The sequence below is a fragment of the Muscardinus avellanarius genome (assembly GCF_963383645.1).
Source record: "Muscardinus avellanarius genome assembly, chromosome: 4".
Taxonomy (NCBI): Eukaryota; Metazoa; Chordata; class Mammalia; order Rodentia; family Gliridae; genus Muscardinus; species Muscardinus avellanarius.
The window spans coordinates 84,631,664-84,649,519 of record NC_137789.1 but is presented as its reverse complement, the minus strand read 5'-3'; the positions used below and the strand labels follow the sequence as shown (position 1 = coordinate 84,649,519).

The 17,856-nt window shown below is 35.6% G+C and overlaps 1 protein-coding gene across 2 annotated transcripts in view; it reads right to left on the bottom strand.

Annotated features, from left to right (window-relative positions):
- Positions 1-17,418, bottom strand: part of RB1CC1 (RB1 inducible coiled-coil 1) — a gene marked incomplete at both ends in the record, with an annotated part of 51,354 nt that extends 33,936 nt beyond the window's left edge. The window contains 6 exons of one of the 2 annotated variants that reach the window (XM_080694415.1): positions 848-1,018; positions 4,428-4,854; positions 7,444-7,646; positions 15,176-15,346; positions 15,740-15,866; positions 17,315-17,418. In XM_080694415.1, coding sequence (XP_080550541.1) covers positions 848-1,018; positions 4,428-4,854; positions 7,444-7,646; positions 15,176-15,346; positions 15,740-15,866; positions 17,315-17,385 — 1,170 coding nt within the window. The remainder of the gene's footprint in view (positions 1-847; positions 1,019-4,427; positions 4,855-7,443; positions 7,647-15,175; positions 15,347-15,739; positions 15,867-17,314) is intronic. The other variant, XM_080694414.1, reaches the window with a different exon arrangement.
- Positions 17,419-17,856: the final 438 nt, after the last annotated feature.

Genomic DNA, 17,856 nt, shown 5'->3' with positions numbered 1-17,856 from the left:
ACATATGCATACCTATGTTCATAGCAGCACAATTTGTAATAGCCAAAATATGGAACCAACCCAGATCACCATCAACAGATGAATGGATAGCAAAACTGTGGGAAATACACACAATGGAATTCTATTCAGCCATAAAGAAGAACAAAATTATGTCATTTGCAAGGAGATAGAAAGCCCTGGAGAGCATCATGTTAAGTGAGATCAGCCAAGCACAGAAGGAGAAGATACACATGTTTCCTCTAATATGCCCAAACTAGAAAACACAAAGGATACCAGTAGGACCCCAGATATTAGAGGGGAAATAGTAGCTAAGTTTTAATGGAAAGATAGGAGAGGAGAAAGGCCGATCTTGATTAATGAGGGTCTACACCTAAACATGTGTAAAATTATGAATAAGACATGGTTAACCTGGACAACCATTGGGGGGGGGGAGGAGAGGGCACCAAATATAGTGTAAATGTATACTACTTATGTTCAATAAAAAATTGTTTAAAAAAAATTTGCCATTGTGGGTGTAGGACAGGCAGTCACAAATTAAAGTACTAGAAACTCTTTTCAAGATTTCTTATTTTTTCTCTATCCTTTAAAGATTTCATTTTTTCTTTAGGGGGGAACAGAAAGTACTCAAATGTTTATCAAAACAATGATCTTCCTTTTATCATATTAAAAATATATTTATAATCTCCTCTTACCCCCAGATATGAGAAACATATTCATGGTTTATATTTTAGCTTTCATCAACAGTAGCTTGAACTCAAACAGGGTACATAACACTTTGGTATCATACATAAAATACCTATAAAGACAAACCACAAAATCTTTTCCCAAAGAAGTCAGAAATAAGTACCTGAGCGAGCTCTTTCTGTTCATTCACCAGGCGGCTGCAGCTAGCGATCATCTGGTCCAGGGCATACAGCCGATCTTCAAGCCCTTTAATAGCTTTCATATTCTGATTATCAAGTTTGGCAATAGTTTGATGGCATTCTACTATAAATGGTCGAATAATCTTTGGATCAAGCTAAATGATAAGGAAATCCATGAGTAAAACTTTAGCAATTACTTTTAAATGTTTTTCATACTATTTGAAATATAACCCCAGAGATGTTATAAAGAAAAACATGAGCAATCTAACATATATTCATGGAATGTCAAAAATAGAATAAACAGCAGCTTAGATAAGTGATACTGAATACACTAGAATACATAATTAAGAACATAGTTTCAGGAGTCACTCATTTCCATCAATGCCATGATTCAATCAATTATTAACATCCATCAGAAAATGTTTTCATCCAGGTGTCATAAGGTTAATGATATAATTATAACCTTAGGATTATAAGGCTAATTATAAGGCAGAGTTAATGACTAAAACTCATTCCTTGGTTATTAATTACTCTTATCAACCCAGCTTCTCTCTAAAATATGTATCTTCAGTGTTACCTCCGCATCTTGAAGAAAAAAATCCTTCATTCTTGGTTTCATCTCCACAGGTATTGGCTTGATTTACTATGCTTTCTTACTCTTTAATCCTTCCCGTTCTTGGGCTTTAATTCTATAAATCTGCTGGATTCATGAAACCTAAAAACATTTTCAACACTGGTCCCTTTCCCCTGCTCAGTCGAAGATCACCAAAAGACATTGCTTTATTTGAACCTGTTGTATATTTGGCGTAGTAATATACCTTTTCCAAAATTCAGTATTTCGGAACATTACCTCTGCTGTTTCCCTAACAGCATTCCTTGCTGGTACCTTTTCCTGTCTAATCTTTAAATACCGGTGATCCAGAAGGACACTCTTTAGCTCACTTTTATTTGTCTCTATATGTTTTTACTATTAAGCATAGTTTTTTTTTTCTTCTTTTGGTGGTACTGGGGTTCCTGGAAGCCCTTTTACCTCCGAGCTACACTCCCAGACCTATTTTTATATTTTTTAAATTTGGAAACAGAGTCTCTTAAGCCAGCGAGACTGGCTTCGAAACTGCGTGATCCTCCTGTCTCTGCCTCCCAAACGTGGGGATTACAAGTGTGCGCCACCACGCCCGGCTTAAGCATAGTTTCTAATGGAAGTAAATCCAACCGGTATTTCAATCCCCAACAGGTTCACAAGTTCTTAGACTGTTCCTAGATACCTGCTAGTATCTACATGTGCTCAGCCATGGTATTTTGCTATGGTTGTCTCTTGATAAAATCCCAATGGCTTCTTTCTGCCTACAAATAACATGCAATATGTATAGAATAATGTTAATATTACATTGATTTGATACCAGTAAATCTTTTCAGGAGTGCTATTATTTTAGGCTGAATTACTTAATCCTTCAAGATAAAGTCTGTGTGTTCTACTTCATCTTTGCTCATACCCATAAACTGTTTAATCCCATCTTTGTCCCTACTTAAAGGTCTTAGTCAATTACCAATTCCTTCATCATTCATGCCTTCTCTGATCTCTAGTCAAGAGTAGAATGTGACTTGATTACTGTTGCCTGTGTCTTGTACAAGACAGAGAGCATATAAAATTAGTTAAAACTGAATCACTGTTATTAACAAGAATCCAGTGGAGTTAATAAGGGCTGAACTTCGAATACCACCCAAACCTTAACAGAGCCATTATTTAGGTACTGGCAGTATCACTTTGCACAACATTAAAATTTATATATGGTGAATATTTTACTTTTCTCCAATCTGTGGAAACTTTGGTTGAATATACACGTTTTTTGTTCCATAGTATTATCAAAAAAAAGATTAGTTGTACATTATTATGGTGATAAAAGGTCTGAAAATGATGTGTAAAACTGATCCAAATTTTTAATTTGGCCAAAATTATAACTAAATGCAAATGTAAATTAGTAGGAACTTTAGGAAGAATAAATAAACCCAAAACTGAGGCTCCTCATGTTTCTGTTATTTCATAATTTAGAGAAGTACAACCAAACATGGAAAAAAATTAGTTTATAATTTATTTCTCCTATAGAATAATAGAATAACAATACAATCTCCAAAGATATTATTGCACTTAATAGTTTATTCCATTTGTTCACAGGTAATGAAGGTTAAAATTTTCAAATGAAGTCTCTGTAGTTTTGCCAGGTATACATTTGAACCACAGAATTGTATTGATAATCATCTTCACGCTTTCAATACATAGCACTCAGTGCTAAACTATGTTTTTTCTCTTGGGTTCTTCCTAGACATCTGCATCACAGACATCTGACATCACTGATTAAAGAAGAAATAGATAGCAAGTGCCCTCCTGTGGATTGAATGCAGGGCCTGACCAATGCCAAACAAGTGCTCACCACTAAGCTGTATCCTAACAATTTTAATTGTATTTTGAAAGAGGGCTGCCAAGGCTGACTTTGAAGTTGTGATGTTCCTGCCTCCCAAGTCCCTGGGATCACAGGCAAGGGCCACTGTGGCCAGCCATAAATGCAATTTTTAGTTTTCTAAAATATCAGTTGCTTAAAAAGGAACATTACATAAACACTTCTACCAGCTTGAACACCAATAAAATGTATGATTACAATGCACTGATAAAAAAAATAAAAATAAAAAGGAACATTAACATAGCTTTTCATTTTGGGTAGTAATCTTTGCCAAATTTATTATGTAATCTTCTGCCCTGGCAATCATCTTTATTAAATACAATAACTACCCTTCTGGATGTCACTGAGGAAATAGATACCAAAAAGAATTAAGAAATCCACATTTTAAAAAATTTCTTATTTAAGTCATCACTTAAAAAATGTGCTGTTTTCAAACATGCCAGGTAATGTGTTTACTTTAAGGAGTAAATCAAGACTTAAGTCTCTTTTCCAACTGAATGGTCCTCGAGAAACACTTAACTACTCTAGCCAATACATAGTTTAAAAACGAAAATATTCAAGACATTATTTAATACTTTGCTTCACTAAAATATATGCCTACATTAACTTCCTTTCTGGCTTCAAATATTTTAAATCGACTTATGGATAAGACATGGAGAAATATTTCCTCCAGGTTTAACTATAAGATGCAAGTAAAACTATAATGTCAGAAGTCTTGAATTTTGAAGGAGATAATATGGCTTAAAACTTTAAAAACGAATGTTTCTCTCTAGGAAGATGGTGATTGGAAAAAAGCACAATGGGATTTTCTGAGTGATGGAAATATTCAATTATCTTCTTTTGGGTAGTGGTGGTTTGTCCTTGAACTAACCACTCCCAATCTATGTCATTTATTGTATGAAATTCATTCTCATTGCACTTGAACAAAATTACCTATTATCATCTCAATTCATAAATAAAATTACAAGCAAAATAATTTCATACAAGGTGAGAAGTTCCAATGCAAGGCACACCATTTCCACTGTAACACAATACCCCCTTTTCCATGGCATAGTAAGTAAAAAAAAGTAATATAAAATGATACAAATATCATGTTAATCTTACTTACCCTGCTCATAGAATCAAAGCACTTCCTGACCAAAGATTCCACATCATTAGGTCTATCTTGAACATTTATCCAGTCTAACAAAGAAACATTAAAAAAAGGCAGATCGCCATCTTTAGCGTCTATTGAAGTTTCCTCGTGCTGGACAGCACTTTGACAAGACTCCCTAATGTCTTTGCCACTTTCAGCATCTGTGGTGTCTGGGGCTAAATGTTCCACTGACTTGTGAAATGAGGTTAATGCAGATATAGAAGTTGTTCTAGGCATTTCAGGAGAGAGCACCAGTTCAGTGGATCTTTTCATCTCAGACTTTTCTGATCCTTCATTTTCATTTAAAGAATCCAGTCTTCCCAAACATTCCCTGTAACTATGTCTGGTTAGGCACTCCAACAGTGGAATCTTGGCCATTACTGAAACCGCAGTTCCTAAACTTAAAATACAAAAGATCTGTCAGTAAAACAAATGAGACTGCTCTAGTTAAGGATTAACATTAAATCAACTAAATCACATTATCTGATATACAAATCTTACCAGCTTTCTTAACATACATAAACTAGTTTAAAGCTATCCCTTCAATAAAAGAAGTCTAGCAGAACAAGAAGGTTATCATTAATATATTTAATACCAATCTAAAGTAAAGCTAAAGCTGGGCATGGTGTCCCATGTTTGTAATCCCAGCACTTGGGAGGCTGAGACACGAGGATCACACAGGTTCAAAGCCAGCCTCAGCTACTTAGTGAGGCTCTCAGCAACTTAGTGAGATCCTGTTTCCAAGTAAAGTATAAAATAGGTCTGGGAGTATAGCCCGGAGGTAGAAAAGCCCCTGGGTTCCGCCCCCAATACCACACAAAAATAAAGCTAATTAAGAATACACTAAGCAAGTAGATATTGGCTTTTATCAAAACTTCATTAAGTAGCTGGGCGTGGTGTACCCTTTTGATGCCAGCATTTGGGAGGCTGAGACAGGAGGATCATGGTTCGTGGCCAGCCTCTTAGTGAGGCCTCAACTACTTAGTGAGGCCCTCTGCAACTCAGTCAGTGAGACCCTGTTTCAAAATAAAGAATAAAAAATAGGGCAGGGGGTGTAGCTCAGAGGTCAAATGCCCCTGGGTTCCATCTCCAGACCCACAAAAAAAAAAAAAAAAACTTCATAAAGTACAAAAATCATATATACAAAGATTCACAACAGCAATGACTTAGAAGATAACACTGTCTTTAAGTCAATCAGATATTTGATATATTGATAGCAAAGGAAAAAAATTAACAATCTTAATCTTAGGTTAACTTTTACATTTATCATACCCAAAAACAAACAGATTAATGCTGTTGAAAGGCATGGACAAAATAAAATTAAGATACTCATAAAATAGTATATAAAATACTGTTTTCTAAGTTAAATTGACATACTTTAAACAATTCTCAAAAAATTGGTGATTTAAAAATGTTAGTCTGGGCATGGTGGTTCTTGTATGCCTGTACTCTAGAGGCTGAGACAAGAGGATTGCATGTTCCAGGCCAGCTTTAGCAACTTAGCAAGACTGTATTTCAAAATTAAAAAGCAAATAAAGGGGGAGGGGTATCTTAGAGGTAGAATGCATGAGACTTGATTGGAAGGCAGAAAAAAAGAGGGAGAGGAAAAAGTACCTGCTACTTGCTTTTAATTAAAGGCCAAGATAAGAACAAAAAAAAAAAAAAAAAAAAAAAACCCTACAAAACCCCAAACAAAACAAAAACTCCATGTAAAACTTTGAATGTGTATATGCAAGCTGGGTGTGGTGGCACACACCCATAATCCTGGTACTTCAGAGGCTGAGACAGGAGGATCACAGGCTGAAAAACAGCCTTGGCAACTTAGTGAAACAGAGTTTCAAAATAAAAATAAGAACTAGTATAAGAATGATCTAGGGTTGATCCCCAGTACTCCCCTAAAAATGTTACATTAATGCTCTATTTTACATTAACCATGGTCCTTTCTTAAAAAAAAAAAAAAAAAAGAAAGTAGATAAGCCATATAAATGAGGGCTAGAACACCATGCTTTTCCCCCCCCTATCTTATTAAACCTGCAGTGGATCTTTTCATCTTAGCCTGTTCTGATCCTTCATTTTCATTTAAAGAATCTATTTGCCAGGCGTGGTGGTGCACGCTCGGTGCTTGGGAGGCGGAGACAGGAGGATTGTGCAGGTTTGAAGCCAGCCGTGCTGGCTTAAGAGACCTTGTTTCCAAATAAAAAGTATAAAACAGGTCTGGGAGTGTAGCCCGGAGTTAGAAGGGTTTCAAGAAACCCCAGTACCACCAAAAAAAAAAAAAAAAAAAAGAATCCAGTCTTCCTAAACATTCCCTGTAACTATATCTGGTTAGGCACTCACTCCAAGAGTAGAAAGCCTAACCCAAAAGTAACCTAAAATTCTCCCTGATAACTTTCATTTCCCTTAGACCTTTACACTTTGCCTTTTCTTTATTGGGCAAAAGAGATAAGCAAAGAATATCAGTTTTAGAAATGATTTCAAAAGTATTTGGAACCTTTTTGTAATTAAGACAACTCACACAAAGATTATGGGAGTCCAATAATATATATGGTTACAAAATTAACCACAAGTTTAAAATTATAAAATTATATGCCAGGTGTGGTGGTGCACACTTGTAATCCCAGTCTTGGAAGGCTGAGACAGGAGGATCGTGGTTCACAGACAGCCTCAGTTACTTTGTGAGAGGGCCTCTGCAACTCAGTGAGACCCTGTTTCAAAATAAAGAATAAAAAATAGGGCTGAAGGTGCAGCTTGGAGGTAGAATGCCCCTGGGTTCCATCCCCAGTAACACACACACACATTTGTGTGTGTGCATGCGTGCGTGTGTGTGTGTAAACAAACCTATACATATATAAAAACTACAAGCTATATCATACTATCATAAAAGATTTAATCCTCAATTAAATCAATATAAGGCATACAAGAAACATACAATGATTAAATGTACTGGTTTCAAACAGACATCTTATTACTCATTTAATGGTACACATACTGAGTAAGTTTTAACTTGATGTCTTCTATGGATTGTAGATAATTTGAATAAATACTTTCAAATTTGAAAAGTAACTTTTGGTATGAATTTGAACAGTCCTCCAGATTGGCCATGATTGCAGCCCAGCCTTGGTGCTGAAGATGTTCATCATGTACAAGACCTTCACAAAATGAACAAAGTTTCTTGGCAACTTCATACATTTCCTATATTAAAAAAGAAAATAAAAATAAGCACAATAAAAAAGGGCAGTGGTTTGTGGGCACATGTTTACATATGGCTATACTCATGTTTTCATGAATACATAAGCACATTTTAAAGATAGTGTTTCAAAGAACTGTTTATCTTATTAGTCATGCCTGTAAGAGCCTGACAATAACTCGGAAATGCTGATTTGTTTCTGAGCAGGTATTCTAAGAAATGGATTCCAGAAAATATGACTTCAGGAAAACAGACAATGGAGACAAAATTTGCCTACTGTGCACAATCTCAAATGTCCTCTAAGGAGATACAAGGCAGACATACTCATTAAAAACAAATTTTATTTTTTGAGGTACTGGGGATGCAACCCAGGGGCATTCTACCTCTGAGCGACACCCCCAGCCCTAATTTTATATTCTTTATTTTGAAAAAGGGTCTCACTGAGTTGCAAAGGCCCTAAGTAGCTGAGGCTGTCCACAAATCCAGATCTTCCTATCTCAGCCTCCCAACTGCTGGGATTACAAGGGTGCACCACCATGCCCAGCAAAAACAATTTTTGCTGAGTTTTCTTCTCCATTACTTAGAGTCCTTCTGGTATCCCAATTACTCCCTAACTTGTGCATTATTAAAGAAAACATTTGACCCTCCACTTTCTGACTCAGTGGAGCCAGGGAGGAAACAGAGGGAGAAGACTGAGTATCATTAATAGAAATATTACCATCGACTATTAGAACATATGTGAACATACCAATCTCAGTACTCCATATTGGGAAGGAGGGAAATGAGGAGGTGGGGGAAGAGTCACCAAGTTCTCTGTGCATGTATGTCACTGTCAACATGATTTACATTATAATGTGAGACTATAATGCATTAATAAAAGCATATTAAAGGCCGGGTGTGGTGGCACACGCTTGCAATCCCCGTGCTTGGGAGGCAGAGACAGGAGGATCGCGCAGGTTCGAAGCCAGCCATGCTGGCTTAAGAGACCCTGTTTCCAAATAAAAAGTATAAAACAGGTCTGGGAGTGTAGCCCGGAGATAGAAGGGTTTCTAGGAACCCCAGTACCACCAAAAAATTTAAAAAAGCATATTTTTTCAAAATTTGCAAAAGGCATAAGCTAAAAATTTAATACACTATCAACTTCTAGATTAATATGGTACTTTTTATAATTTAATAAAATTCTTGAAAATATTTTATGTAAGTAGTGTAAATATCTTCAGAACAGATGCTTGAAATTCAGCTCAAAACAACAAAATAATTTATCAAGTATAAAGTACTAGAAAACAATGGAGATACATGATAAGTCCTCTGTCACAGATGATTTTTGTTTGCTAGAAAATAAATGATTCTAACTGTTCACTATTACAAGACAGACGGAAAGTCAAAAGAAAAAAGGGAAACTAAGGCCTTCGGAAAGTGGGAGCATTTGACTGAAGTACAGAGGTGTAAAGAGAATGTGAACAAAGAGGCAGAAGAACTTTAAAGGACCCCCCCAAAAAAAATGGCTAAGAAAGAAGTGTAAAACACTACTGGGTAGGAACAAACAGTCTACAGGAAAAGGGGAGCGAAGAGAGGGCCCCAAGAGCAAAGACTCAGAAAACACTATGGTAAGAAAGCTGAACTTTACTCAGAAAGGACCAATTTTATGGGGAAGAATATGACCACTTAAATGCTTTAAGATGTATAAATGCAAAAAGATCTAGAATATGTAATGAGAACTAGATAAAAGAATGGATGTAAAATTTATTTTTGTCACAGGCCAAAAATTGCTATAAATGCAGCAATAGTTAGCTAGTATCAAAAAAAGAGGAGAAAAAAACCTCTTGCACCAGAAAGAAAAGATGTTTCCTTTTTTTTCTTTTAATACTAGGAATTAAACCCACAGGCATTTTACCTCCAAGCTACCCCCTTAACTCTTCTTGTTTTGAAATACGGTCTAAGTTGCTGAGAGCCTTGCTAAGTTGCTAAGGCTGATCCTCAAACCTCTGGTCCTCCTCTTGTAGGATCTAGCCTACCAAGTACTGAAAATACAGGTGTATGCCACCATGCCCTGCATGTTTTCATATTTTTTAAAAATAGATGAAAGGCAGATGACATCCCTGAAAGGATCAATAAAAGGCAGTTGGATACAGTATAGCAAACTTTTACACTACTGCAGGGGAAACTTCTTGAAACACAAAAACAGCACTCTACCAAATGTAATTTTTAAAATACTGGACATGAAAGTATATACCTGATATTTATAACAGAGGCATCATATCGATAACTTATAAATTTAAGATATCTAACCTAATAAGAAACTTGATAAAAAATTAATAGATCAAATACACAAAGGATAAATTAAAAAAATGCTGTCATTATGTAAAGAAATTGACATATTCATATTGGGTGAAGAGAAATTAGAAAACAAATTATTCCATCAAGTGCAAAACTATGTTAACTATAGCACCATTTAACAACAAAATAAAAAGATGACAGGAATGGAAGACAACCTAAATACTTAAGACAGCAAAGGCTGTTTAATCTATTTCAAAGCTGCAGAGCCTTGTAACAATGAGTAAGAAATACTGGGCGTAATAATCTTCCATATATTTGGAGAGACTAAAGTGGAAAATGTTTGAAACATTAGAGATATATGAGATGGAAATATCCCATGTTGAACAACAATGGGAAGGGGTTGGAGAGAAGAATGAGAAAGGAAGAAAAAAAATTTTTACCTGAAAACAGCACCAGTTTTGGAGAAAACATGGCTCTTCCTACCTACTTTTTCTTCCTAAACCCAACCAAATACAACAACAAGGAAACAAAGAGCAAAGACTTCTTTCACCTCAATAAAACTAAGAATCAACTATCGCTGCTCCTGCCATACATTCATGATAAGATTATGAAGAATACGGAAACTGGATCTAATTACATCAGATATCTTTACAAAGACCAGGAAAACCACATTCTCCTGGGTGATACCTGGGTTGGCTACACAAACCTTTGTGGGCCCTATTTGAAACCAAGAGTAGCAGAAGACTTTACAAGAACTATCTAAAGAGATTATAAAAAAAACTGTGAGAAAAGTCAGCCCTAGAGCTGCTAAATTTTGTCTAAAGTGAAGGAAGGTAATACCTCGTCTCTCTCCCACTCTCAGATACACATTCTGCTTCTTACCAGGGCTCTCATGGGCAGCCTCAGGAACCCAGAGTGATTTCATACTCAGGAGCAGCTGGCATAATCCTTTCTTAACTAATTTCTAGGGAAAATTTAACTTATCTAAAGATGAGCAAGAAAGTTATAAAATGCACCAATATAAAATCTATATTGTCATTATTTAAAAACTGTAATAATAAAGGAAACCAAAGGCAGAAAAAAATCTACCCCTGGATCAACTGGGTTTTATGAGCACATTCTTTCCAATGGCTTAAAGGTCAAATACAGAAATTAAAAAAAAAAAAAAAAGAGCGAGAGAATTGGTACAGTTCAGGAAATTAGTAGAGAAAAGTCTTGAAGGCCTCATTGGAGATGCAGGAATTTTTAAGTCAAGATTTAAAAACCAAGACAAGGAAACCGAATTATCAAGAAAATACTACTAAACTTTATTACTAAGAACTAAAAACAAGCAAAGAAAAATATCCATAGATTCTTAACACTTGAACCTGAAAATCAAAAGGTATTATGCTTAAAATACCCAATAAAAACCACAGACACGAGGTTATAGCCGATTAAAATAGCTGGGTTTCAAAGAGTTATTGCCATAGATAAAAAAGGGGGGGATATTAAAAGTAGAAAAAGATTGATAACCCAATAAAGAGTCAGGAAAGAAGAAACCTAACAAAAAGTGACCAAATGATTCATAAATGGAAAAAATTCTCACCCTCACTGATTTTGTTACAAAAAAAAAAAACAAAAAACAAAACAAAAAAACCCCATGAAACCAAAACCAACCAGAATAACTAAAATTAAAAATCCATGAAACCAGATGTGGTGGTGCACACTTATGATGCCAGTACTTGGGAGAATGAAAAAGGATTGCTGATTTGAGGCCAGCCTCAGCTACTTAGTGACACCCTGTTTCAAAAGTTTTTAAAAAATAAATCCATGAAATCAAATTATCAGTGAATCTGTGGAGCAAGTGAAACATCTGCACTCTGTTGTTGAGAATATAAATAAATGGATATGACTACTTTAATTATTTATTTTGGTGGTACTGGGGAGGGAACCCAGAGTCTTTCTACTTCTGGGCTATACTCCCAGACATAATTTGTATTTTATTTGGAAATAGGGTCTAAGTTGCTGAGAGCCTCTCTAAGTAGCTGAGGATGGCTTTGAACCTTATACGATCCACCTGTCTCAGCTTCCCAAGCGCAGGGATTGCAAGTATGCGCACCACCATACCAGGCGATATGACTACTTTTTAATTAGTAATATGTAAAGTTGAATTAAAGGCATACCCTAGTTATGTACTCCAGAGAAATTAATATAGATAAATAAGCGCAACATAATGTACAAGCCTATTCACAGCAGATTTAGTCAAAACAGTCCCAAACTGGAAGCATTCACTATTTGTCCAGCAGATTCATAAACTGTGGCATATTTATACAACAGAATAATATAACAGCAAATATATATAACATAAATAAATGCTGTGGCAATGATTCTCAGAAAAATGTTGAAAAAAAGAAACCAGATCCAAAATCATGCAAAAATTTCATGATTCCATTTATGTAATTTTGTTGTGTCCAAAGCAAAAGGCAAAATATAGTAATCTATGGTTTAGAAGGCAAGATGTAGCTTACCTATATTAATCTTATTATTTCATGTTTAATATTCACTTTGTTTCTATTACTTTTTTAGATTTCTGCTAGATTAATGAAGTTGCTATTAATTCCTAGTTTTTCTATGCCACTCTAACTCCCTAAAGTAAGTAGTATCAGGACTTCAAATGTCCTCACTCACCAGTCCAGTCTCTTACTTTCTCTCCCTCTCCCTGTTCGTTCGTCCATCCGTCCGTCCGTGTGTCTGTCTGTCTGTCTGTCTGTCTCTCTCTCTCTCTCTCTCTCTCTCTCTCTCTCTTTCTCTTTCTTCCCTTTTTGGTGGTATTGGGAACTGAACTCAGAGGTGTTCCTCCTCTGAGATATATATATATCTCATTGAGGCCCTTTTTGCTAAATTGATGAGGCTGACCACAAATCTGTAATCCTCATGTCTTAGCCTCCGAAGTACTGAGATTAGAAGTGTGCACTAATGCTCCTGGCTTTTCTTTTTTTTTTTTTTTTTGCAGTACTGAGGATGGAACCCAGGGGCATTCTACCTAGCCCTAATTTTTTATTCTTTATTTTGAAATAGGGTCTCTAAGTGCAAAGGGCCTCACTAAACTGAGGCTGTCCGCAAACTGTGATCCTCCTGACTTAGCCTCTCTCGAATGCTGGGATTTTAAGCGTGCACCATCACGCCCTGCTTTCCTCATGTTTTAAAATCTTTGCAATGCTTTTACTTGTAATCCTGCACAGCAAGTGGATAGTTTGCTCATTTCCAGGTCTCTCATTGCCAAATCTGGAGCCCTCTCTCCAGCGTGTCTTGCTACACATTATCATGCACCCTCTTATACGGGCCTTCCACAGGCACTGGGTGTGTGTGTGTGGGGGGGTCCTCACTTTCCATAATGGACAGCTCAGAGTCATCTTGTCTTTTCTCTGCCCCAGATACAGAATTAATTTCTGCTCTAATAAGATATGTGTTGCATATTTTTATATATTTCTGTCACTTGAGGGTCATACTGAAAAATCAGCATCTCAATAGCAATAACCTTCTTACTCATTTGATCTATTTAATTTTTAAGTATTTAATAGAGAAATTATGCCAGCTCTCATTTAATACTGCTTTTTTTTTTGTTTGTGTGTGGTACTAGGGATATTACCCAGGAGCATTCTACCTCTGAGCTACACCCCCAGCTCTATTTTTTATTCTTTACTTTGAAAGAGGATCTCACTGAGGTACAAAGGGCTTCACTAAGTAGCTGAGGCTGTCTGAGAACCACGATCCTCTTGTCTCAGCTTCCTGAATGCTAGGATCACAAGCTTCTGCCACCACAACATTTAATGATTAATCATTAAATGATTCTTGATACAGAAATGTATTTCTCTTACTTTATCTTTTCCTTACATAATACTTTTTTGATATTTCCTGTCATTGTTGACTTAGGTTTTGTTTTCTTTAATCACCTGAAAAAGTATAAATCCAATCATAAATAAAACACACCAAAGAACTCTATTGTAAATTCAATGTATGGAATAATAAAAATTACTTATAATTCAATATATAAAATAATTTCAATTTTTGGACTCTTTAATGCTTAATAAATATATTTCAGAAATATGAGGTTATTTCCTTTTTATATTATATCCTGTGTGATAATGAGGTAGTTTCATAAACATATATACATTAAAATAAATTCCCACCAGGTGCAGAGATATACACTTGTAATCTCAGTATTTGAGAGGTAAAAACAGAAAGATTGTAGGTCTGCAACTAGTCTCAGCAACTTAGTGAGACCCTATTTCAAAATAAAAAATAAAATAAGCCGGGCGTGGTGGCGCACACTTGTAATCCCCGTGCTTGGGAGGCTGAGACAGGAGGATTGCACAGGTTCGAAGCCAGCCTCAGCTACTTAGGCTTTCAGCAACTAAGTGAGACCCTGCTTCCAAATAAAATATACTAAAGGTCTGGGAGTATAGCCCAGAGGTAGAAAGCCCCTGGGTTCCACCCCCAGTACCACTAAAAAAAAATAATAATAAATAAAAAAAAATAATAGTAAATAATAAAAAATAAATAAAATAGAATTGGCTATGTAGCTCAGAGATAGAATGCCTCTGGGTTCATTCCTCAGTAGCACACACAAAAAACAACTCCCAAATTAATTACTAAGCAAAGTTCAGTAAATGGCACCTATTTTTACAAAAGCTAAATAGCATTAATTCCTTCATTCCAAGACATTTTTTTCATATCTAAAAGCAAAACATAGTAACTGATAGCTTGGAGTCCATAGTATAGTGAGGTAAACAGAAAATTATAAAAAAAATCAAATGACTGTGAAGCAATCTGTGAGAACTGCAAGAAGTTGGATAAGGGCCATGCATGGGAAGAATCTTGATTCTCCAGAAATGACACATGGATAAGAAAAAGGCAACTGCCTATTTTGAGCTACTTAAGCCCTTTGTCTATGTATACTCTAACAGATACTTTAGCAATTAAAAAAATCTTTAAAAGTAATTACCTGTTTATCATCAAATAGAAGTTGTCTAAATCATATGTAAGATAACATTTTTACTCTAACATTCTGTAACTATTAACTCAGATTCACTAGTAATGTATGGGCTTAAAATTCAGAAACTAAATATATTAACTGTAAAATATTATTTCAAAAAAAAATTGGTATTTTTCATTTACTTTGCATGCTTCCTACATAATGTAGACTACTATGCTATTTAGACTTGAATGCTTTAAGGAACAATTAGTTAATTAGTTAAAACAATTGTTTATATCTTACCACTGCAAGTTGTGTCCTTGAAGCAACAGTGTGAAAAACTGCAGGCATCATAAGAGACTCTTCAACTTTTATTTCCATGTCATTTTCTGTCGAAAAGGTGGTTTTAGGAATAGCAGGTGCACGATCACATAAGATCATTTCTTTGTTAAAAAGAAAAATTGGATTTGTGTCCTATATTAAAAAAATGCAGATATAATTAAAATTAAAACATTACAACTACTGAACACGCACAATGACCTCAATCTAGGAAGCAGATAAGCTTTTGAACACTGAGTCCCAGGCTGCCTGTCTGATGTGAAGGCAGAATATTCCGGTAAGAAGGGCTCTGGAAGCTGGGTGTGGTGGCGCACACTTGTAATCCCAGCATTTGGGAGGCTGAGACAGAAGGAAAGTGTGTTGAGGACAGCCTCAGCTACTACTTAATGAGACCCTTTGCAACTCAGTGAGACCCTGTTTCAAAATAAAGAATACAAAAATAGGGCCAGGGTTGTAGCTGGGAGGTAGAATGCCCCTGAGTTCCATCTTCAGTACCACAAAAAAGGGGGGAGGGCTGTGGATACATACCGTGCCAGCGCTGTAGGTGCACACTCTTCGATCTGCAGCCATGCACTCTCCTCCATTGACCACCAGCACCTGGTGCTGAATAGCAATCTTGTATTTGCTTTGAATAGCATGCTTAAGGTCTGCCACACTTCCAAGGAAAGAAAAAATAAAGTTACTTATTTTTATATCTGCCAAATGACTTTATTATTTCCTATTCCTTGAACTGGATTCTATAATCAACTGGCTGACTGCTGGTGAATAAAGCACCTGTTTTATCATTTTAAAAGTGAGTCTACTGCTGGGTGTGGTGGTGCACACTTGTAATCCCCGTGCTTGGGAGGCTGAGACAGGAGGATCGCGCAGGTTCGAAGCCAGCCTCAGCTGGCTTAAGAGACCCTGTCTCCAAATAAAATATAAAATAGGTCTGAGAATGTAGACCAGAGGTAGAGGGCCCCTGGGTTCCATCCCCAGTACCAAAAAAAAAAAAAAGAAAAAAGAAAAAAAAAAGAAACACTAGTGGAATTTTTAAAGCAAAGTTTATGCCGGGTGTGGTGGCACACTTGCAATCCCAGTACTTGGGAGGCAGAGACAGGAAGACTGCAGGTTCAAGGACAGCCTCAGCAAGTAGCAAGACTCATCAACCTAGTGATACCGTGTTTCAAAATAAAAATTAAATAGGGCTTGGAAGTAGAATGCCTCTGAGTTCAAGCTCCAGCAAAACAAAAATAAAAAGTAAAGCAATGATTATTGATCAAAAAAATGCATAATAATCTCAGTATCAGCCAGGTGATGGTGAAACAGTCTATACTCTGAACATAAAAGGTTGAGGAGGAAGAACTACTTCAGCCCAAGAGTTCAAGGCCGGCCTGAGCAATTTGTAAGACACCAGTCCAATAAGACAAAGAAATAAAAGAAACAAATAGTCCAGTAACAGATTATTTATTCTGTACTGCTATCAAGTTTTTGCTACTATGGCCACTATAAAAAGTTAAAAAGGTAAGAAGTTTAGAAATGATATTTACTACTTTTCTTCCCTTCCTAGTTTTATTTCTTCCTACCATGAGAACCTTAAGTATTTGAAGCCCCTACAAAAATGGAGAATGATTAGATATATGGGTCTCATTGATTTGGCTACAATTTTTAAATTTATTTTATCCTCTCATTATCAAATGAAACAAGTCTATTGACTTTAATCACAAAAGGTAATAAAAACATGATTAAAAAGCATGGAAGTAATATACATGGCTTTACAACGCTAGCAATGATTCCCTTAACAATGTCCTGTTAAACAGAACAGCAAATGGCTAGAGGTACTTGAAGAGTAGCATCGCTTTGAAATTAAGTCTTCTCATAGTTTGGTCTGTTTACTGTAAACAATATAGACATACAAACAGAACGAAGCACAATTTAAAGAGTTTAAATTTAGCTTTTCATAAAATGATGACAATTATACATAAGATGTATTGGGGGAAAGATTTAAGACTTGTTATATTCCTACTAATCTTTAGAAAGAATAATTTTCTTAAAATCAAATGTTTCTTTAAATATAAAGGATATAAACAAGAGAGTAAAGAGAATGAATGAAATACAACTCACGTTTGCACTGTAAGTTCAGTGTCAAATGTTAGAGTAGTTCCAGTATTCACCAGAAACACATATAACTTCATGATGTTTTCTCTGGATTCTGTGAGATTATATCTCACTCTCTGTTATGGGTCCTAAAAGAGAACAAGAAAACTTATCAATTTTGCAAATTCAAACAAAAATACTTTTATCATTAAGATCCAGTACAGTCTTACTATGTAAATAATAAAAATCAATATAAGTTTTGATGTCTAACACAATTACCTGGATAGTTCAAGGAACTGCATAAAAATAAGTAGTAATGAGATTAGTAAAAGAAAAGTATAACTTCTACTGTGTGTGCGTGTATGCCTCTACCATCTTGTACACTATTAAGATGTATGACTATATGCAACAATAACAAATTAAAAATGAGCAAAAAACTAAATTATGTGACATGAGTGGGGAATGAGAAATTATTGAATTTTGTGGTATTATTATTATTTATCCAAAACCAGGGACTGTGATTTTATTTTTTCCCATTATCTCCCAATTACTGGATTTACAGGGATGTA